At 37.0% G+C, this 22,952-nt stretch overlaps 1 protein-coding gene across 4 annotated transcripts; it reads right to left on the bottom strand.

Moving 5' to 3' along the window:
- Positions 1-881: 881 nt before the first annotated feature.
- On the bottom strand, positions 882-22,043 carry spef2 (sperm flagellar 2). Of its 4 annotated transcripts, none has more exons than XM_028033970.1 (41): positions 21,876-22,043; positions 21,497-21,599; positions 20,255-20,486; positions 19,905-20,069; positions 19,652-19,774; positions 19,446-19,522; positions 19,131-19,353; positions 18,804-18,992; positions 17,763-17,950; positions 16,318-16,489; positions 15,871-16,189; positions 15,684-15,757; positions 15,484-15,550; positions 15,102-15,142; positions 14,762-14,856; positions 14,172-14,419; positions 14,006-14,069; positions 13,714-13,868; positions 13,408-13,500; positions 13,191-13,274; positions 11,548-11,655; positions 11,321-11,436; positions 10,850-10,977; positions 9,656-9,794; positions 9,406-9,543; positions 9,160-9,314; positions 7,980-8,033; positions 7,796-7,838; positions 7,647-7,715; positions 7,411-7,540; positions 7,200-7,313; positions 6,875-7,013; positions 5,719-5,791; positions 5,473-5,629; positions 5,268-5,374; positions 4,876-5,058; positions 4,600-4,692; positions 3,712-3,882; positions 3,347-3,559; positions 2,497-2,619; positions 882-2,313 (listed from the first exon to the last, which is right to left on the bottom strand). In XM_028033970.1, exons 1-41 carry the CDS (start codon positions 21,931-21,933, stop codon positions 2,281-2,283), a joined length of 5,256 nt encoding a protein of 1,751 aa, XP_027889771.1. In that variant the 5' UTR covers positions 21,934-22,043; the 3' UTR covers positions 882-2,280. The 4 variants fall into 4 exon arrangements, with proteins under 4 accessions (XP_027889771.1, XP_027889774.1, XP_027889773.1 ...); XM_028033973.1 differs by having other exon boundaries at positions 15,970-16,189; XM_028033972.1 differs by lacking the exon at positions 13,191-13,274.
- Positions 22,044-22,952: the final 909 nt, after the last annotated feature.

Below are 22,952 nucleotides of genomic sequence, written 5' to 3'. Positions count from 1 at the left end.
CTGGGTTACTAAGTTGCAAGACCATGCGAACCTCATGACCTTGCTGGTGCAAGGTATGAGAAATTTCATCCATCATCAGGAAGCGACTTCCTCCTACAAGGCAGAAAATAAAAAATGCACATTTAATATTTTTATAAGCTACCTCAACAAATTATGTCAGCGCGATATCAAAAGATTGCTAAGCGATACAAAATTGTTTAAAGAGATCTTAAAGTTATACTCACTAATCAGACAGACCGTTAGGATGCTGGCAGAGTGAAGCAGAGGAAGAGCCAGAAGAAAGATCATCCAAAAAGCAATACCCATGCTGTTATTAGCAGCATGTGCTGGTATGTAGCTCAAGTCTTTTCGTCAAACTCCGAAACAAATCAATGAAAACAGCACAAACAGAAAACAAAAGAGACTAAGCTAAAAAAAATAAATGCACCTGTTAAACTTCCATCCATCCATCCATTTTCTATTCACCCTTAGTCCCTAATGGGGTCGGGAGGGTTAAACCCTGTTAAACTTGTAATTTGTATATCTTATCATAGAATGCATCCAAGATGGGGGTTTTCTTGCAGAAACATGGAATAGATCCAACTCTGAGGTACTTTTATTTCCTTATTTTTCAAGAAATTTCCAAGAACTTCTCTGTGTGTACTTGTCCCATGCGCGTTGCTCCGTATTGTTGAAAACCAGACAATGAGAAGGCCAGGGAGAAACAGAGAAAAGGGAGGGAAATAGATCATGGGCGTAGTGAAAGGGGGGAGAAGGGTTCCCAAAGCCCTCATTGTATGACTATTAGAAATTTTGCAAAAATATTTTTTTCCTCTGCCTTTTATGTCACAGTCAGGTCTTTCAGATCAAATAGTTTTCACTATCAGAAACAGATAATCTGATTCAGCACAAAATATGTTTATTAAGAGAACAAAGAGAAATAAAAATCAACTTGTGAAAAATTAAAGAGGTATGTTTACTGCCAGACGATATGAAGTCGGTTAAAACCTTTTACAGACACATCCTGCCATGATGCAAAGTCATTGACATATTTGTCACGATGCAAGTTTAAAGGAGAACCCAAGTGCAGAGAGCTGGAGGAAATACTTTCTTTAAAAAATGAAATAGCAAAACTGAACTGAGGACCAGAGGGCAACTAGAGATATGGCTGGAAGGCAAGAAGGTGCAACAGAGAGAAGCAGGTTAACAGAGGGAACCAGTGGAGAGCAATGAGTCTGGAAGGTAAATATAAATATGTAGGGAGTCATTAGGGAAACTTACTGCAGCTGGGAAGGGAGTGGTGATGAGGTAAATAATCAGCAGCTGGGGAGGGGAGTGAATGGCAGACTGAGTGAAATAAGGATGACACAAGAGGGAAACCAAAACAGAAATTCTAACAAAATAAATTCTAAGCTAACAGGAGGAATGAACCAGAATAAGATCATACAAAAAGAAAACAAATCCAAACAAAATCAAATACCTGAAGTGAGTGAATAAACTGGGATGAGGAGAAATGAAAATAAAACACTTATGTTTTACAAAAATCAAAAACCAAAGAAGTCTGTAAGGGATCACATAATTTTACATAGATCTGTTTTCTACAGCACAGAGCAGAGTTACTGCTTTTGCAGACATGTAAATGTAATAAACCCATTAAAGCAGAGGACAAAAAAAAAAGATGAAAATGGCAGCAAAGATGAGCTGTTAAAATTATAGTGAATGTTTAAACAAACACACAGTGACTTGTTTCTCTTGTTTTCTTCTCAGTTGGTTTGAAAAAGTTTAGAAGACTTTTCCAAAAAGACACAAAATACCTTCAAAAAGCCGACAAACATATTCTTTACTACCTTCTTAAAAAAACACAAAGTCCTTCTCCTTGGGAGTCAACCATGAACAAATAGGTAAATGTCATATAAACCGATGTTACATAAACAAATAGGAAGTTCTGCAGAATAAACTCTGTTAGGTGTTGAATGTGCTTTGGTCGGTTGTAGCCAGTGAAGCTTGACAAGCAGGTTATCCTGGGCAATGCTCTCATTGTAAGCACAAATGATGCTGCTTGTGTTAGGCAGGCCATTAGAAACGCAAGTCACTCAGAAAAACTGCAGGAGTGCTTGACGAAGAGAAAAGGCAAGTTAAGGAGGTCGTTCCTGCCATCACTGAGGTGATTGTTGTTTCAAACATAATGCAATCCCAAATTTCAGTTCAGTTTAAACCACTTCAGTCAGTGCAGGTATGGTTGCATTGTCTGTTTATTTAACAACAAAGTAAAGATTAAACAAAAACGGTTAAAATTCCTTTTCATCCAGATGGGACAGTAGTATTCAGAATATTCTGAAGGAAAGACAGTTAAAACATTAGTATTGGTATTATTGGTTAAAATAATAATGATTTGCAAACAAGGTGGGGGCAGGATAAATACATATAATGCATATAGTGCAAATAGTGCAACTAAATGCTGGGTAAGATAGGAATAAGAAGATCAATGAGCATACTTAAAAATTTGCAAAAACTTACAATGAGCTGGAAGTTTGTTGAAGTTTCCATCAGCATGTGGGTGTATGGATGCTTATATATAACAGAGAATGGGACTGATTCAGTGCACTCATATCCCATCTCAATGTACACATTCTCAAGATTCTAAACAGACAGCAGAGACAAAAAGATTAATTAGCAGGTCAGAAAACTTCAGTAATAAAAATAAAGATAAACAATTCCTAGTGACCATTTTTGCATTGAATACTTGCCAAAATGGACCATCAGAGGCTCCAAACTAATCAGTATCTTCTCAATGTGTCTGATTCTAACCAAAAATCCAAGCCTATTGGATGAACATTTTACTGGATATGGGAATAGAATTGGTGTATCCCTGAAATTCAACCTTTTATCTCTGCTTTTCTTACACAGAACTCAAGAAATTATTGTTGAAGCCAGCCTGAAGAGTCTCTATGATATTATCATGATGCAGGGCAATGCATTTTTATGTTTTAGATTGATGACAAACCTACTAAAACAGCCTGGCACAAAAGACCTGCCTGCTTCATTAACAATTCATTCTCTCTCCGTTGTTACATTCTAAATTAGGACTAGGATAAATTCTTTACACATTAATTTTATAACCACAATACTTATATTTAGTTATTAAATCCAATCTGGTGTTGTGAAACTCTTCTGAAGAGCTTTGGTTAAATGAAGCTTAAATTGAACTGGAGATGCTAAATGAGGTCTACCGTTGCTCTCTGGGTAATTCGTCATTATTACAGATTTAACAGAATGTAACATGAATTGTGTGTTCCACAATATAGTGGAACACGTTTTCCTCCCAACCTAAATATTAGTAATTTGTTCAATTGAAATTCCTAAATACCTGTTTGTGTTGTTCGTAACTCATGCTCCCTGGAGGAAGGGAAATACCCCCCATCTTGATGAGTTTGTGGCAGATGACGTTAAGCAGAGCAGAAATGGAAACTTCCTCGTCCTTAAAAAAACTGCAAGTTGAAAACAGAGCATCCTCCTCTTTGTAGTCTTCAGTGAACTTGAAGGATGTGGGCTCTGTGGTTTCTTCCGTGCCAGGCAGAGACTGTATTAAAAAAAACCTTTATGTCAATTTAAGAAATGTGCGTGTCTCTGTAATTATTTTTGGCTCATATAAAATAATCTAACAAATACAGAAATATAGCACAACAGTATGTCTGGGTTTGATTTGACTCACTTTGCTTTTTATATACTCACATTTACGAGAAGGCTCAGTAATGGCTGCTGGAGATGTTTCCCCAACACTACACTAAGTGCTCTGATAAAACCCTGTTTAGGGTTTGGGTTGGCTGCAAAGTACTGCAGCATGGACACATAATCCAGCAGAGGGGGAGAGGAGGAATGGTCTGCAAACATCTGGAAAAAGAACTACAACAGAAACAAATTGATACAAGTATCAATTAATAATTATTTCAGTCTTTCGCAAGTGTGTTAATTTGAAATGTAAACGTAAGACAAAACAAAAGTTCCACCATCTTTGTGTAATCACCAATAGTAGAATGTAAAAACTGCAAAGGTTAAATTACTTAGGCTCCCTTGCAAATGTATCCATACCTCTAGAACATTTTCACATTCTCAATTATACTGGATGGAGAACACCTGTGAAAAATCTATGTATCTACTCATAATGATACTGCCACCACCATGGCCACATTTCTACTATAGATTATGCTTGGCTAAAAGGATTTATTCCGGTTTCATCTGACCGGCACACCTTTTCCCATGTTTTCTGTGTCCTCTGACATGGTGTGTGATGAACTGTAAACAGCAAATTTTTGTTTTTATTCAACAAACATTTGCAAACATTTACCAATCTTTTATATATGAAGTGAGATTGCACACAGGTGAAATATACCTACTAATTGAGGAACTTCTGAGGGAAATTAGCTGTACTGGATTTTTTTGTGACACACTTTTGATATTGTTAATTTTAAATTAAAACCAGGCATTATGTTTTTTCCCTTTCACAATTATGGGTTGCTCTGTCATGTAAAATTCAACTGAAAACTAATTCAAGTTTATGGTGTGGACAAATCAAATTTCTTTTTAGATTTGAAATAAAGAAGTTAAACTCTAGCCTGTTACCTTCTGCAGGTTGGCTGAACGGTCGTAGGGGAGAGGCTCTAAAGGATCCTCAGGAACTTTCTGGACACTCTGACCAGGAAACCACAACTCTACCTGTTAAGAAGGAAAAAGAAAAGCTGATCAACCAATCCATGAAACTAATTTCTGTGACCGCTTGTATCTATACATTATATGTTTATTTTTCTCACAAACAAACAGAACAGGGTTGGACATGTTATAAGTCACACACACATAGTTCAAATTAGTGTGAAATCTGGGTTCAGGATAGATCCTAACCTGTAGGTACTGGTCCTCGTTTATATATCCAGTGTCATCAGTATCTGCTTCCTTAAACTGTTTCAACAAATACAGCAGCTGTGACAGAGAGGGAAGCGGCCACGGGAGAGTAGCGCTGAGCAGAAAGCGCCGCCAGTCGATCAGCTCAAATTCATCAGTTAGCAAAGTATTAATCTCTAACAGCTGAAAGCAGGAGACAGGACATGGCATTTACTGCTTATTCAAAAAAAAAAAATTACGCTGTATTCACTGCTACACTTCAAAAAAAAAAAAATGAAACACTGCTACACTTTAAAAAAATAAAACATTACAAATGAATGGATATCAGAAACATAAAATTCAAGAAGACCACCTCTACTCTGGTCACTGAGAGCCTCGAACCTGCTGAATACCTGCATTTCAATCATATCTGTCCAGGCCTCAGGTACAATGCTCCTGCCTGTGCTGTTAGAGACCAAATCTTGGAAAAAGTAAAAGAAGTCAGAGCTGGACATAAAGCCTAAAAGACAGAAAGAAGGGAGAAGAAATTATGGGCCATTAGTGGGAAGAACAGTAAACTTAGTAACAGTCCAATTAGTCTCTGGTGTACACATAAACCTGATGGAGCCATGTTGAACAGATGATTGAAGAGTGATTCCAACTGAGCCACCGTGAGTATGGACCGATTTGGTTTCTCCATGGAAGGGGGACGTGGTGGAAAAACCACACCCGAAACCAACAGACAATCTCCATTCAAATAGAACTCACGATCTTCCTAAAGTACAGAACATAAAAACTGTTCTCAGATTTTACAATAAAAGCACCCAAACATACTAAAAAGATTCAATGAAAGGCTTTACAAACCATCACCAGCTCGTACTGCAGCTTACTGGAAGCCTCTATGTGGTAGCGAACCACTTCTCCAAGTTGATCGATACTGGAAACAGAAAACTTAAAACATTCTGTACACAATACATGTTTAAAATACCTTGCCGCATTTAAGACCCCTAAATATTTTCCCATTTTATTACAACCACAATATTCATTGCACTATAATGGGATTTTATGGAATAGACAAGCACAAAGTAGTGAATAGTGGCGTGCATTTATGCTCGATCAGAATTGCAGCAGGTCTTTTTGGTATATCTCTACCTGCTGCTCTGAAGAGGCTGAGCATCTTTTGCTCATCCTCCACTGCACGATAGTTAAGGCTGAGTCAGATTGGATGGAGACCATCTCTGAATATCAATTTTCAAATCATGCCATATATCGCATTTTACTGTATTTAGGTCAGGACTCTGACTGGACCATGTCTGAGTCAGCTTTTATCTATATCTACAGCGCGCCCACACGGACAAAAAAATAAAAAAGTATGGTTTTGAAAATGATCAACAAATACAGTTCTATTAAAATACATGTTCAAGGGCGTGCCGTGGCGGCATAGGGGATAGCGCGACCCATGTTTGGAGGCCTTGAGTCCTCGACGCGGCTGTCGCGGGTTTGACTCCCGGACCCGATGATGTTTGCCGTGTGTCTTTCCCACTCTCCTGTCAGCCTACTATAAGGGATACTAGAGCCCACAAAAAAACCCCTGGAGGGGTAAAAAAAAGAAAAAAAAAAACATGTTCAACATAAATGGATTTAACCGAAATTATTTTCTAAAGTTCCATAAACAAATGACAGACATTTGTTAAGCATTGTGGGGCATTATGAGTTACATCAAACAGCTAAAAAAAACTATTATTTCTCTAACAGGTCAAATACAGAAGTTCAAACCCCCTTTACACTGTTTAAGAATACAAATATGTTTCACTACAACCAAAAATATTCAAATCAGGTTTACACTACTGACTGTAATCTACTTTGCTACTGAAGTTTGTGATTGTAATGTGACAAAATAGGGAGAATTTCTAGAGGTATGAATGCATTTGTAAATCACAAGATGTAAAGGGCTGTACATACACACATATGGTCAAACCACACCAAACCATAAGGGGAACAGATGTTTATATAATCATACCACTTCATTTCGGACAGATAGCATGATTCAAACTGCTTCTCCAGTTTGCTAAAAGTCTCATGCACTCTGTCTTCCAGGGCGTTGACCATCGCCAGGCCGCAATCTTTCACCAGCTCAAGACGAACCTTTATTGAATTTTCTACAAAACACACACAGAAACAGGACAAATACCCAGCTAAACACTGACTAATAAAGTACTAAATACAATGTTATCTCTGTGCATAAAAGTAACTGCACACAGTAACAGACATTAAAACAACCCACTGCATGATAATATAAATACTTGGCTATATGTTAGTGGGACAGATAGTGTACATGTACATACCCTCATGAGTCACAGAAGTTGTAAGTTCTTTATATATTTTCTCTCTAACTTCTTGTTCTTGAGTTTTTTCTGGAGGTTTTGGGGATGGAATCTCCACTGCTGGTGGAGGTATTGCTATGGAAAGTAAAAGATTATACAGGAGGGTTGATTTAAAAAAAGAAATTAGACAATTACAGTACATATATTTGCTAAAAGTTGTTCAGTATCATGCCTGAATGCTTTTTTTGTGACTGCTTTTCCTTTTTAGAACTTTTTGGACTAGTCTTCTTTGTTACGGTCTCTTTTTCTTCTACGGTCTCTTCTGGCACTTCTGCATCTTTCTGCTGGAATTCTACTGACACCTGCACAATTGAAAGACCAGCAAGAGTCACTACAGCAAAAGAGTAGGTAATATAATGTGTAGAGAACATTTATAATACTCTTCAAGCTAGCAAAAATTAACATTACCATATCCTTGATAGTTTGAGTAGCTTGAAGAGCCTCTTCATAGTCACTTACAAGTTTCCCCCGAAATAACTTGAAGAAACAACAAAAAGAATCAGTATCTGCTACGCTTATGGATCAGAATAAAGTAGAACACTAAAAGTAACATTTACATTGTCTATCATCTTAGAGGAAGACTTCGTGGAGTCAGCGGGTCTAACAAAAGTAGAGAACAATCAGGTGTACAGAATGTCTTAAGAATGTCTTACTTTAGAGTATTATCACCATATATACTTCGAAGTGTTTAGGTGAGCATCAACAGGCTTATCAGAGGACAACTGATGTACTTCTACTTACGGCAGGTTTTTTTCGCTTGTCTGTTCCTTCACACCACTGCTCAATGGCTCCGTACTAACAAAACACATTTTTAAGCAATTTTCATTAGCCTTTAGTAACTTTCCATCACATTTACTGACTTATGTTCATTTCAATAACTAGACTAATATCAATGCAGTACAAAAGTACTGATACTCTTTAAACGTTTTTTAGACTTTGTGTTGTGACAGCTTCGTTATTCAATGCATTTTAATTAGATTTTATGGGGCAGATCAGGAAAAAATACATATAATAATGAGGTGGGTGGAAAAGTTGTTTTTCTTTGAGCAGAGAGTCTGTAAAAAGCAATTTTGGTCTCAACACAGATTTTCGAAAACATTTAGGTCTAGGGATGTGTGATATGGAAAAAAGATCATATGTATTGTGATAGGTGGCAGTAACGATATATATTACAATGTTTTTGGTATAAAACTTACAATAGAAATGAAAACAATTTATATTGTAAGAAATTAAACAATCACATTTTTGTCTGTAAATATGTTCTACCCAGAACTCCTGAGTTTTAGCAGTTTTAAGCCTCACCTCATATAAGTATAAATATATATATATGTAATTTGTGTGTACTGTTTGCCAATGTTTTGTTTTATGCTGCCTCCTATTATTGCCAGGTCTCCCTTAAAATAAGACTCTTAATCTAAATGATAATGACTACCAGGGTAAATCAAGGTTAAATAAATAAAAGATATATCTCTATAGAGAAACACAATAACTTTAGTATGAAGGATGTCTGTGTCGAATCCTGCTTTTTCTTCCAGTGTGGTGACTGGAACTTGAAGTTGTCTGCATTGCTGGTATTAAAGCACATGCAGATTTGAATTTGTTGATTTGGACCAGATGTGTGGAAAACACAGCTGATGGTTTTTCTCGTCAATAGATTCAAGTGCCAGAGTTACCAGGGCATGTTGGTTGTTTCTCTGGTTTGTTGGTGTAATGGGGGGTGGAATACAAACGTATGCCACACTTTTCAGATTTTTTTAAAATTACAGTAGCATTTTGCCTTTACTTCATAATTTTACATTACCTTGTGCCAGTCAATGACAAGACATCCTAATAAAATCCAGTGAGGTTTCTGGTTATAACTTGGGAAAATTTGGAAAAGCTCTAGAGCTTTTGCAAGGCACTGTATATTTAAGGTTCTTACATAACCTGATCTTTGTCCTGATCTTCAGCTCCAGTTTCTTTCAGCAGTGTGATACTGAAATCTTTGGGAGATGTCCTAAGTGGTAAATGCTTGTGCATGCCCCAGTAGTAGACCGCCAGGGTACACAGTGTTTCACGGAAACGGTTCATTTCTGCCTATAGGACACAACCAAGGAAATGCTGGGATTTCAACGTTTCTGTAACATCAAACCATAAACCAAACAGTTACATACATTTAGAAAGTTACCTGTATTATCATGGAGTAGTGATTGATGAGCAATGCTGATTGCTCCTCCAGCCATCCATCACACATGAAAGCTGACCTCTCCTGCTGGTCTTCTTCTTTACGCTTGTCGGTAATGTCCCACAGGCGTTCCTGCAGCTCCTGAATATACATCGGATCCATTCAGGGTTCTCTTATTCCTTTTTAAATGACGGGCACCTAATTTGTTTGCTCCTTTTGCATCACAGTACAGCATATTCTAATGTAGTCTTACATCCAGCCTCAGATGAAGCTCCGCTTTGGTCTCCTCATCCTCTCTCATGTCGTCTGGCACGCTGTTGAACACCTTCTGCCACTGAGAAACTAACTCCTGCTTCAAGTCAGGGCAACTCAAAAAGTGGGTGTATCTTTCTCTGAAAAAGTGTCACAGTTTTACAATAAAATTAGAAAAATTTACATTAACTGCAAAATACTGTGGAAAAAAAGTCACCCATAAACACTTCTAAACCCCTTTTCTGTGCGCCCACATTAGTACAAATGACATTTATGCCTATTCTGACATGAAAAAACCAGGAGGTCATGTTTTAAAAGTGCAAAACAAAATCTAGAAACAAAAGAATTAGAGCGATAAATGATTATCGTGTTAATCATGATGAATTGATTATTGCAAAAATCGTCAACAAATTTAGCAATCAATTAGTTGTTAACTAGTGTATAGTCTTGAAAAAGGGTCATTTGCTGAAAGAACGTACTCAGCGCAGCACATAAGCCCAAACTGTAGTTTTGGCTTATATACTTTAGTCTCCTTCTTTGAGACTAAAGAAGGAAACATTTTGTCTGTAAATCCATTCTACCCAGAACTACTGAAGTGGTGGTTTTAGCTTCACATGGTTCAAATTCTTGAACCAAATTATGAATCCAATTCAAAATCTCCTATCAAACACCTTTTGCTGTCCAATGATTACCGTAATCGGTTAATCAAAAAATATTAAGCACATCAGCCCTACACTGTATTAATGTTAGTCAAGCAGAAAGGGCTGAGCTTTTTACATGTCGATCTTAGAGGTGTTTTTTATCTGCATCCTTTGCTCCAAATGATCAAATGTTCACTAAAGGAATGTCATGTTATTGCATTTTATTATCTACAAAATGAATCGAATTATTTATTTATTTACATCTATTAATGTATTTTTAATACTGGCTGAGAAGAAAAATGCAGAATGTGTCCTTTTGTTATGCCAATAATCTGAAAAATCAACAGATTAATTAATAACTAAAATAATCATTAGTTGCATCTCTAAAAAGAATAAAAATATGCTACAAGCTGTTGCTGGCTGAATGTGGATCCAAATATGTTTGGTTTAACTGAACAATCAATTCTTGTTAGCTTGTAAAATGGAAAATTTCACACAAAGGGCAGTTGGTGCTTCGAGTTGAAACCTAGAAACCAAAAGACTGAACATGATACCTGATGTTGAAAAGGTGGCGATCAATAAGAGTGAGCTGTAAACGCAGCTGCTGCATCACATGCTTCATGCTGTTTACATAAGAATTACAGACATCTTTCCAATGTGAACACAGGTACTCAGGTACTTGCTGGAGAAAGATAATAAGGGAACTAAATCAACAGCAGAGAAGGAGGATAGTAATAGCAAAACAGGAAAAAGAGTAATATCAGTTATCTCTGACAGATAATACATATAGGAGACTAGAAGTCTATCAAAGAAATCAATAAAATGCACAAATGTTTGTGGCTGTAACAAGACAAAAGGTCTACAAAGAACTTTGCAAGGTACTATACATGTTACAAGGTGGCTAAAATGAATACATTTTTTGTAATATATGCAAGAGCTACAACTAAATGTTGTAGAGAATAAGCAGGTATTCAGAAACCACCTAAAAACAAATAAAGCATGTAAATAAAAACAGTATGTCTTACTGCAGACAGAGGTTCATTTATGTAGAGCGGGTTTAATGTGAACGACCCTGGCGGTTGGACGCTGTCATTGATTCCGTCAATAGACCCAGCGGACAGTGGCACACTGTCAGAAAACCCTTTTCATCACACAAAAATGTACAAGTTAACATTAAAACAAGGTATGATTCAAAAGCAGCTGATCAAATCATGTCTTAATGAATGTTTTTAGATCAAGAGTACAATCTGACTTGTGTCTTTTGCCTTCTTGAGGCTGGAGCTGGGCCTTGTAGAACTCCTTCTCTCCACACTTCTTGTGCCCTCCGTCGACAGATCTTCACTAAGAAGATCAGCGGCGACTAATGAGGGAATTAATTGCAACAATTGAGTTAATATTGTATTTATGCTCAGTAAAAAATGTTTGACAAATATAAATTCACTTTAAAATAACTGTATAAGGCGTGATTAAAGAACAGCTGATTAAATCATGTCTTAATAAATATTTTTAGATCAAGAGTAAAATCTCATTTGAATATCTTCCCCTCTTTCTATCCATATTCACACATAAATCTAAACTAAATAAAATCTCTGTGGAGTTCCCCGAGGTTCTACTCTGGGTCCTCTCCTCTTCAATATCAACATAATTTTCTCCTTTGAAATTTTGCAGAATAAAAATGTAGAGTACCATAATTATGCTGATGAAACACAACTATATATTAGCCTATTACCAGGAGACTTTAGTCAGGTGCATGTATTTGATAAATGTATTAAACAGATTAACATTTGGATGAGTCTAAATTTTCTTCAGTAAAGTAATGAAAAAAATTAATTTTCAGTTTTTGGTCAGAAAAGGCACAGGTTAAAAATTAATGCACATCTCCTTTAAACTTGTTTAACCTGTTCTGATTTAACATGTTCAACAGGACTCTGAAAAATTAATAATTAATGCCTTTGTTTTTAGGAGACTCGATTATTATAATGTTATTTTGCCCAGACTTCCAAAAAAATCAATAAGATCAAGAGTCCCCCTTGATCCTATTGATCAAGCTTCTTCAGAAGCTGAAGAGTCTCCACAGCGAGAGTCTCCTCTAATACAAATCGAGACCAAAATATTAGTCCAGTCTTTACATTGGTTATCTGTTGCTCAAAGAATAGAGTTCAAAATTTCACTGAAGGTTTACAAAGGACTTTAAGGTAAAATCCCGGGCTACATCTCTGGTCTGTTCATTGCTATTAGGGGTGCACCAATCACAATTTTCTGGCTGATCACCTGACCTGCCGATTCTGATTTTGGCCGATACCAATTGTTTTGTTTCATGGTAAATTAGTTGCTGAGTTGGCAACAGCGGGGTGACTATTCTTAAGAGCGAATGTGCAGACATGATCAGCCGGCTGATCATGTCCTCTATTGCTCACAGCAAAGCGATAGAGGAATGTGACAGATTTTTAAATCTTTGTTGAGGTATATAAGATCAGTAGTTAAGATCAGCTTCCTATTTACGCATTGATCACCGATCTTCAAAAAATAAGGAAATCGGGGGTGATTTATTGGTGCACCCCTAATTGCTATGAACCCTCAAGACTTCTAAGAACATCTGAACTATACCTAATTACTATTCCATGAGTTCCAACAAAGCATGCTGAAGCAGCTTTTAGTTATTATGCACCAAAAATCTAATCTGGAATAAACTACCTGTTCACTGCAGGAATGCTCACACCTCAAGTTTTTTTAAAAACTAGTTTAAAAAAATATCCTATTTGTTGATGCCTACTCTTAACCCAATTTTTTTCTTTGATCTTATTGATTTGATGTGTTGTTAGATTTTTGTTTTTATATTAGCATTTTGAATTCCTTTTGGCTGATAGGTGCTATATATAAATAAATCTGCCTTGCCTTGCTTTGCCTTAAAGATGGAGCTGCTCCTCCTTCTTGGTATGAAATCTAACACACCATCTTCACCAGCATGAAGCCCAGCAACTAATAAGGGAGTCAATCGCAAGATTTGAGTAAATATTGTATTCCTGCACAATAGAACATGTTGACAAACACAAATTAACTTTAAAATAACTGCATGACGTGATCAAATCATGTCATAAGTGTGAAATCTCACCTGAGTCTCTTCCCCTCCTAACGGATTTAGAACTTCTTCTTGTTTCCACACCTTTTGGGATTTCCTCAATTCCCAAAATTCCCTCAGGAATTCCTGAGGGAATTAATTGCAAGATTTCAGGAAAAACATGTTGACAAATTCAAATACAAATGTCTCTGTACTTAAGCAGTGAAAATCTTATCAGTGTTTAAAAGCAAGGAGGTTTCTTTGAATTAAAGTATTCTAATCATTTAATTATTTGGAATAATTGACTAAATTACCTGACTTTAACAGCTAAATATCAACATTAAAATGGTAAAAAGTCACCTTCTTCTTGCTCTTTCATAACCTCACACAGGGAAGACTCCACTTTGTTATAAAGTTCCCTCTCTTCCACATCAGCGTTGATATTAACCAAAATGTTTTGCTTTTCACCATACCACTTTTCTAGCTCTGGCCAGGTATCCTGAAAAGCTGCAATCCTTCCACAAAAAAAAAATCAAGTTCAAACCTCGAGATTACAGTCATGCAGAAGAATTCAATCCAGCAGTATTCCTGCCTGATCACGTTGTGCTATCTGTATGTAACGCTGTACTACCTGGGTGTAACGCTGTACTACCTGTGTGTAATGTGTGGAGAAAACCTGGTGGTATCTGCTGGTTGGGAGGGTGCAGCAGCAGCATCTTTAGATATTTTGGGACGAAAATGACCACATGAGCACCAAAAACATTTACCTTGTTCTTTTTCATAACACAGAGCAAAAAGCTCCAATCACATAATTGTACCTTTATCTATGGATGCCCTTCTAATCACACACTCATCAGATATATCCAGCAGAAGAGCCACGTCCAGCACAGGCGGAGAAGGTGTTGGTGGTTTGAGCTGCTCTGGGTTAGGAACAAGTTCATAGGTGTTGATTTCAGTGCCGTGTTCTTCTTCCACAAACCCACCCAAAGCTTTCTCCAGCAATTGGGCTTGACCGATATTAGTTGGAAAGCCATCCAGGATCCAACCTGACTGAGCTGAAACCTGACTAATGGGAAGAAATCAGCTATTTTAGTGCTTGTTGTAAATCCGCATCAATAGAAATCAACCATTTAGTTCAATACACCAATGACCATTTTATCAAATATGGTACAATAAAATCAACTAAAATTGTGTAGTCATTTTCCTGTCATACTGATAGCTCACAGTGCTTTATACTAGAGCCACTTTCATCCATATATACGCAGATATGTGACAAGAGAAAGCTGGAACTGAAAACCTGTCAATTGCAAGACAACTACCCACTGAACCACAGTCAACCTACTTAGAACAGTTGGCCTGCCTAATCCATGCAAATAGTATTTCATAGTTCATGTAACATCATTATTACCTGATTGCATCAACTACAATGTCCACTATCAGCTCATTTGGAATGGTATTTCCTTTCCTCAGCTCCCTTTCTACTGATGCTGCAATCGAGGCCATCTGCATAAACACATAACAGAAAGTGAAAGTAGATATGTTTCATTACAAACAGATGTTAGGTCTGGAATAATTATGCCTAAAATGCATTCATTTGAATATTAGGATTCTCAAAGTCTCTTTGTTATGTTACTAGTTGAAAAATCCTCCGTAATACCAGAGAGATCAATGTAATGTGTGATGTACAAAGGAATACAAAATTAAGACAGTGTATTAAAATTTCATTATGAGCACCCTTGAACACTCACTTTGTTACTACATTCTCTTTTTTCTTCTGGTTTGCTAGAATCTGAGAAAGAAAGAAAGAAAGGAAGAAGAAAGAAAAACAAAGCAAAATAAAAGTACATAAGCAGCTTCAATAAAAATAATACAAATTTTACTTAGTCCCACGGAAAAGCATTTTTATACATTTTCAACTTTTTTACTTAAAGGAGAAAGTGCATAGGACAGAGTAAAAATGAACTTCCTTCCACTTCACAATTGTGCTCTACTTCATAGTGGTCCATCACATAAATACCAATGAGATACATTAAAATTTGAGTTTGCAGCATGCCAAAATTGTGAAAACGTTCCAGGGGTATGAATAGTTTTGCAAGAGACTGTACAGAAAAAGCAGCTTCAATAAACCACCTGACTGAACTGGTGTAGGGGGTTTAAAAAACTGCTCGCTCTCCTTCTCCTCCTGCTGATCTGTAGCCTATATTGTTAAAAAAAACACACAAAAAAACATCTGCTTTAAACTTTGAACTAAGATCAACAACTAAGATTAAATGGTAAATCAGTTGCAGGTTAAAAAGCCTCGAGACAGAAGTTCCAGCACTATAATTTACCTTCTCTCCTTCTTTAGCAGACCTCAGCGCCTCTTCAATCAGTGTGTCAGGCGACAACACAGTGACGCCATGCGCTGGGTAGGAAACATTAACTTTATATTTCAACAGCAAAGTAGAAATCACAAGGGCTAAACACTTTTAATGTGTGAACTCTAAAAGGCACACATTTTTAAATAAAATTTTATACCTTCAGCAATCTTGGCCAGACATGTGGTCTTGCCTGAGGAAGCCTTGCCCAGGACGCAAGCCTTGATACGAAAATCTCTTTTCTTCAAAGATTTTAAACCTTCAGCAATCTTGGCCATACATTTGCTCTTGCATTGGCAAACCTTGCCCTTGATGCAGGACTTGATAGAAAATAGAGGAACGGTCGTGGCCGGTTCCGCAACAGTTGGATGAGCAATAGTTTTAATTCGCTGGATAGCATATGCAAGAATATCGTTGATGCTCGGTGGTAACTTTGTTTCTTCTGTAGCCTTTGGCCATGTCCACACACCAATCATATTCTTAAAAATAAAACAGAATTTTAAAAAAAAGCTTTCTTCTATTAAAAAGAAAAAAGAAAGCCATGTGTTATCTTTGGCAAAGCACACCGACTGAATTTAAAAGTAGTGAAGTAACGTTTCATACTCACAGTGTATTCATCATAATCCAGGTTGTTGAGTACCTCCTCTTTCTTAAGCTCTGAGGGGTTTAATGCTGCTAAGAATAAAATCTCTGGCTCAATGTCTTTTTGTGACTCGTAGAAGGGAACACCCCGAATGAACAGTTCCTTCCACTCTTTATATTTCTTCTCTGGAACAAGACTGAAAATGACAGAATGAAAAATGTCAAGAAGCAAAGGTAGACTTTAAATTGTGGATACAATTAGACCATAGATCTAAAAAATGGCTTCAGGGTCATAAATTACTAAACAATATCAAAAGATAATTTAAGTGTTGTTTCATAAACAGATTTATTTATTAAACAGTTGAAAAATATTTTTTAAATGAGATATTAACACAAAGTACCTTGCATCCGGTAATTGTTGAGCTGGCCACTAAGAGACTCTAATACAATAATCAGCTACAATAGAACTTACATAAAAATTCAAAACACAAATTATAAAATGACCAAATTCCCCTTATTACAAAACAGATGAACTACTTAACTGCTCATAAAATAACACAACATAATTATCATTGCAGTCATAAGCATGTTAGCGCTTATGAATAGTTCTTTTTTTACGTATATACATTGGCTGGATCCAAATACAAAATACACCTTCTACGTTTAGCAGCAGTATTTGTCCTGACAAGCTTATTGCACAGAATATTATTGCATTTTGCTGATCTAGAAGTATTTCCAAAAAGCTGAATTAGACTTTTTTGTAAACGGGGGATAAGTTGAGTAAGCTTTTTCCGGCCTGCTGACCGACAGTGTGCAGCAACAGATGCATTACTCTAACAGACTATTGCTAATTTTCATGCTGTATTTTATTAAATGAACGAACACCCTAATGACATCACTATGAATCATGAGTCAATGAGAATATCTGTAGGATTTGAACTTTTACTTACTCAGTTGCATCTTTCAGATCATTAAGTTGTGATAGCAGAAACATGTATTCAACTTAGGTTCCTTTTCACAAAAATGTCATTTTGTTTTGTCTATCATCAAAGAGGTCAATTTGAAAATAAGTATTCCACTGACAGTTAGGAGTGTACTGATAAATTGGCCCCGATTTTCTTAATTTTAGGAGATTGGTGATCGCCCAATACTTAAATATGAAGCCAATCTTATCCACTAATCTTATCTACCTCGGTAGAAAATCAGCCACCGTCCTCTGTTGCTCTGCTGTGAGAGGGTTGACTGACAGCCCGACCCACCAGGATATGTCTGCATGTTCACAGTTAACAATAGTTACTCCCCTGTTGCCAGCTCAGCAACAAAAACATTGGTATTGGCGAAAATCGAAATTGGCAAGTTAGGTTTTTTAAAGATCGTTGATCTCTGGTCAGCCAGAAAACTGCAATTAGTGCACCACTACTGACAATACTTTGTTTCTTGCATATTTCTAAAAGCGAGGATGTCACGTACTTCTCCGTGATGCTGCGATATTCTCCGACTGTGGTTGCCATGTCCACTATCTGTCCCAAAGTCTCTGAGCAGATGGTGTAGTGTTTCATGTGTTTTTCGTGAGCACGCTCTGCAGCTACCATCTTGCAAAATTCAATCTCCTTTTCGATCTCTTCTGCTCGAGCCAATTTGGCATGCTCAGCCAGAACCTGCAACAGGTCCAGGCAGAAGCAAGGATTTAGTAGAGGCAGCATGGCAAAATCTTTATGTTGCTGTTGGAACTAATTAAGACAATAATGAATTCTTACTTAAATATTGAAATCTGTCAATGCCATTCTTTACTTCAATCAATTCAATTTTATTTGTGTAGCACATTTCAGCAGCAAGGCATTTCAAAGTGCTTTACATCATATCAAACACAGAAACACAATGCAACATAGAATCAACAATCAAAACACGACATTAAGTCAAGTTCCATCATTAAATTTACTTTAATAATTATTACTTACCCACGCTTGTAAAATTGTCTATTTTACAAATTCTTTTGTTCATAACACCAAACAACACAACCACACATTAACTCAAAGCCACCAAAACCATACATTTCCTTGAAATCCCTATGGAAACACTGCAGAACCACAAAATCTCACTTGTATTTTGTTGGGTTTTGAGTGCAAATATCTTTGTACGCTTAAAAAAACACAAAGCTAACTTACAAGTCACTTTCTTCTGAGCAAGATACAGAAGCTTGTTTAAAGCTAAAAATTTGCTAACATTGTTGACAATGTACTAGTTCCACTGGCAGATTATGTCACTAATAACACATTTTTCACCATGTAATAAGGGAAACATCTGCCAGTGAAACTATAGTACTTTTTAATCTATGGTCAAGAAGTATTTACTTAAAACAAGCCCATATATCTGGATCACAATGTACTTTTAAGTTAGCTTTGTCTTTTTTCAAGTGCATACAGATATTTGCTCCAGAAACCATGCAAAAGTACTTGGTAAGATTTTGTTTTTGCAGTGACCACCCATAGAATGACTGAATATGCTTCTCACCGCCTCCTTGTCCAGAGCTTCTTGAAAATCCTTTTCTCTCTGACGTTTGTACTGCTCCTCTCTGAACAGGCGATTCTCCAAAATCACCTCTTTCTGCCTCCGTATCTGCATCAGCTGCTCAGCCAAACGCTGCTCCTGCTGCGTCTGACGAGTCAGACGACGCACCATTTGGTCTTCAAGCTGCGCCTCCTGAAACAGAGGTTTAAAACCATAGTACAGGACAATGTGATTGAGGATATTCGCGGATATGCGAAATTCCAGAACAAAAACAGATGCCACTGTGAGTATTTGTTCCTGTTGGGGATATATAACTTCACAAAGTTTTACCTGCAGAGATTCACGCGCTTTATACTGCTCCAATAGAAATCTGTCTACTCTTTTTTGTCTCTCTTCTCGAGCCACTGCATTCTCCTTCAGCTGCTGCCGGATCCCCTGTACATACTTGGTGCTGGATTGTATTGTCACTTTATCTGGTTTATCTGAAGGGACTTCAATGTCCTGTATGACGGGACTAAGAGAAGAGTCTGCAGGGATGGATTGGTCACTGGGGCTGAAAATAATAAATATAAAAGTATACAACTCTACAAACAGAACCATTTAAATAAAATAGTATCTTATATTAACTTTACCGTTTTCTCTTACCTTGACAAGGTCACATAACTAGAGTTGGCAAGTTTGTGCTGTTTCTCCTCAAACTTGGCTATTTCAGCCTGGACCATCTGCACAAGCAAAGCAGTTGAAAAAGCAGAGCAATTATCCTATAACCCTATTCTCAAAACAAAACAAAAAAAAACCCTTCCTTTTGCAAAATGAAAAGATTCACATAAATGTTTGTATCTTGATCAAACCTGAACTTCTTTTTCTTTGAGCTCCTCCTGATTACTCTTTTTCCTGAGAACTACATTGGAGTCCAGTGGCTTTAGCAGCTTCGTATTGGTCACAATTAAGTCAATGAACTTCTGATGACCAATCTGCAACTCACAAATTTCCCCACATTATCAAGCTTCTAAGGACCACGTGTATGTTTTCCACAAACCCAGGCATATTTAGGTTCAACTGAATAGAAGAGTAAAAATGTACTTTATTTTCCATATTTTTTACCTTCTCGCTCTTTTCTAGTTTTCTCTCATCTTGGATTTTGGGTAGCTTCATTTGTTGAATGGGTAGGATCGCCTTAGACAAATCATCCAGTTCTTTACATTCATTATCCTGAGTAATTTCCGGAAGACACTGGTCTGCGTTGGGTGACACCACCTGAGGAAGTTGCTGTATAAAAGGAAAGATACTTTTTACATTTTTTGTCACAATATCAATTATCAATCTACTAATTTTGAATTCAAATGGAAAGGTAAAAGTCAGCTGAGTATTGGTAAAGAGCATATTATCCACAGACACTAGCCTCTAACCTCTCTTACTGCAAAATACCTTACACATTTATTCAATGCTCTTACATAGGACTGGGTTTCAGACTCCCTTTTCTGCAGGGAGGGCAGCTTCCCCACCCGGCTGGTTCCTGCAGGCTTCTTCTCTTCTAGTGCGACGTAGAGCTGGTAAAGAAGGTTTGTGGCGACACCGTGCTTCTTCTGCATCAGATCTTGGGCTGTGCTCTTATTGAAGCTGACCCCCAGACGCTTAATAGTTGGCTCAAGCCGTGAAAAGTTATTGGTTTTGGCGTCGGAGGAACTAAAATAAAAAATGTAATTTAATGATTGCTGAACACTTTAAATTTGTTGGCAAACAGTATGACATTGAGTTTGGTATTTGATTAGAAATGTTGAGTTCAGTACTGGGGTGGAGGTTTATTTCATTGCTTTTTGAAGAATCTGGACTTCATTTTATCACCTACTTTAAAATCTACCATGGTCAAACTGGGGCTGAATGATTCTACATCAAGCTGTGTTGTGATTTCATGTGATAAACCAACACAAAACAGTACAAAGTTGTGAAGTTACTCCTTTTTTATACAACAATGTAAAGTTTGGTGTTCTTCTATGTTCCTCCCCTTTCACTTTGATATTCTTAAGTAAAGTCCAGTTCAACCAGTTTTAGTGAATGAATAAACGGCATCATTAAGACCAAGGAGCCCAACAGTTTAAGTCTGTGATAAAGTAGTGGAGGGATTCACAGCAAGGTTAGGTTATAAAACAATCCCATAAGTTTGACCATCTCACAAAGTGCACTTTCATCCATCATCCATTTATGTATGCATAAAGGCAGCTCAGAGGATTGTTGGCCCCCATTTTCCCTCTCTGGCAGCTGAGCTCTACTGGGGCTCAGCTGCCCCAGTAGAGCTATAACCATCACAGAGGACAGCTCCCACCCTGGTTCCAACATGTTTGACCTGCTGCCCTCAGGGAAGCGCTACAGGTGCACCAGAACAAAAACAAGTACTTCCAGAAACTCTTATTACTCAAAGCTATGTGCTAGTCACATGGTGGTTATATGTACATGTATGTAGGTAGGTATGTATGTAATACCACCATATTTATGTTGATATTTTACATCTTCCACTGTTTGCACTGGTTTTGGAGTTGGTTTTAATCTCATTGTACATGTGTATAGAAACAACAAATTATAAATTGTAATTCTAATAAGCATGTGAGTTGGCCTACCACATATTCCAATTGAGTAAAGTTTGCAATGAACTTTTGAAAGGTGCTATATAATCACTAGTTTCACAATGTGGAACTTACTCGCTTTTCAGAAACATATTAAAATCCTCCTGCATCTGATATTTATGAAGTATCTCTCCGAATAGGTAGCCATTAGAGAAATCCTTGCAAAAGTTCCTGGCGTCTAAGAAACAGACAGCAATGATGGTGTCATAAACTTTTGATAAATTATAAAGTTCAGAAAGTTCTATGCTCAGATATTCGCAACTCAAATCTAAGACATCAAAACCAAAGGCACAGTTGTGCCATGCCTTTAAAACTTAATGTCAATTTTTTTTAACAAAATGCTAAAAATGTACGAAGCACTTTCACCGCACAACTGCATTGAGGTATTTATTGCGTTAGCGTTAGCCTAATGAAGCTAGCTCTACGTAGGGGGATTGTTTTAATTTATACTTACCTACGGTTTCGGAGAGCCTTAGTTCACGGTTCAGCCACGAGCACAAAATATCTGACATTGTCTCTGATGAATAAATGTCACCTCATAAGCAATTCAACGAGAAGTACCTCCTTTTTAGATAATATAACCGTTGCAAAAATCAACACCGAAGAAGACTTCAGTTTCACCTTGTTGCCATGGTGATATGTAAACAGCGTTACCATGAGGTCTATGATGATGACGCTGATAACAAAATATATTGAAGAAATGTGGAAAAAAGTTAAGGGGGAATTAATATTTTCGAAATGCAATGCATACGTGAATTAATTTTTATTTTAAGAGTACTTTCATTTTTCACAAATCTTAATTTCTAGTCCAGCTCCAGGTTTTGTGGGAAATTCTGTTCCCCTGTAAAAATCTGCTCCCCTGTGTCGGGAGCGCGCACTGCAGCCAGGGAGTTGTTTTACGTTTCTTGTGCCAAAAAATGTAAAATAAATTTGAGTAAATTATTGAAAATGTTCCCTGTTTTCACAAACAGAAATAAGACTGCCTTGATCTAAAATGGTGTAATAGAAAATAAAACTAAAGTTGGGCCAATCTACAGATACAGCTAAAGAAATTGAATATAGCAAAAATATGTCAATTTTAGAAAAAGAAAATCATATATTGTATAGATTAATTATACTCAAATTGAAATACTTCCAGTCTCTATTTCTTGTTATTTTGATGATATTGGTTCATTTAAACAGGTTTTGGTAAAGTTAACCATTTACATAAAGCTTGACAGCAGAAGAAACAAAGGAATGTCTAAAATGTCCAACCAGATGAGTGTGGACTTAATAAACACAGTGGACCTGCACCAGCTGGTCCCCAAATCTTCACTAAGTTTGAAACTTACACTGGACTTCACATAAAGTGAATTCTGTGCATCCCCACTCTTCCTTTAGACTGTAGTACCTTGATTTCCAAATGAAAAGCAAGCTTTACTTTTATCTGAAAGCCTACCACACTTTTTCCTTCCACCTAACTTCCGGTAAATAAGCTTGAACAACCAGATCTTTAGCAATAACCTTTTGTATTGACCGTCCTCTGGACATT

Source organism: Xiphophorus couchianus, chromosome 12 (assembly GCF_001444195.1).
Source record: "Xiphophorus couchianus chromosome 12, X_couchianus-1.0, whole genome shotgun sequence".
NCBI classification, from domain to species: domain Eukaryota; kingdom Metazoa; phylum Chordata; class Actinopteri; order Cyprinodontiformes; family Poeciliidae; genus Xiphophorus; species Xiphophorus couchianus.
The sequence above is the reverse complement of the archived record's forward strand: the minus strand, read 5'-3'. Positions and strand labels throughout refer to the sequence as shown.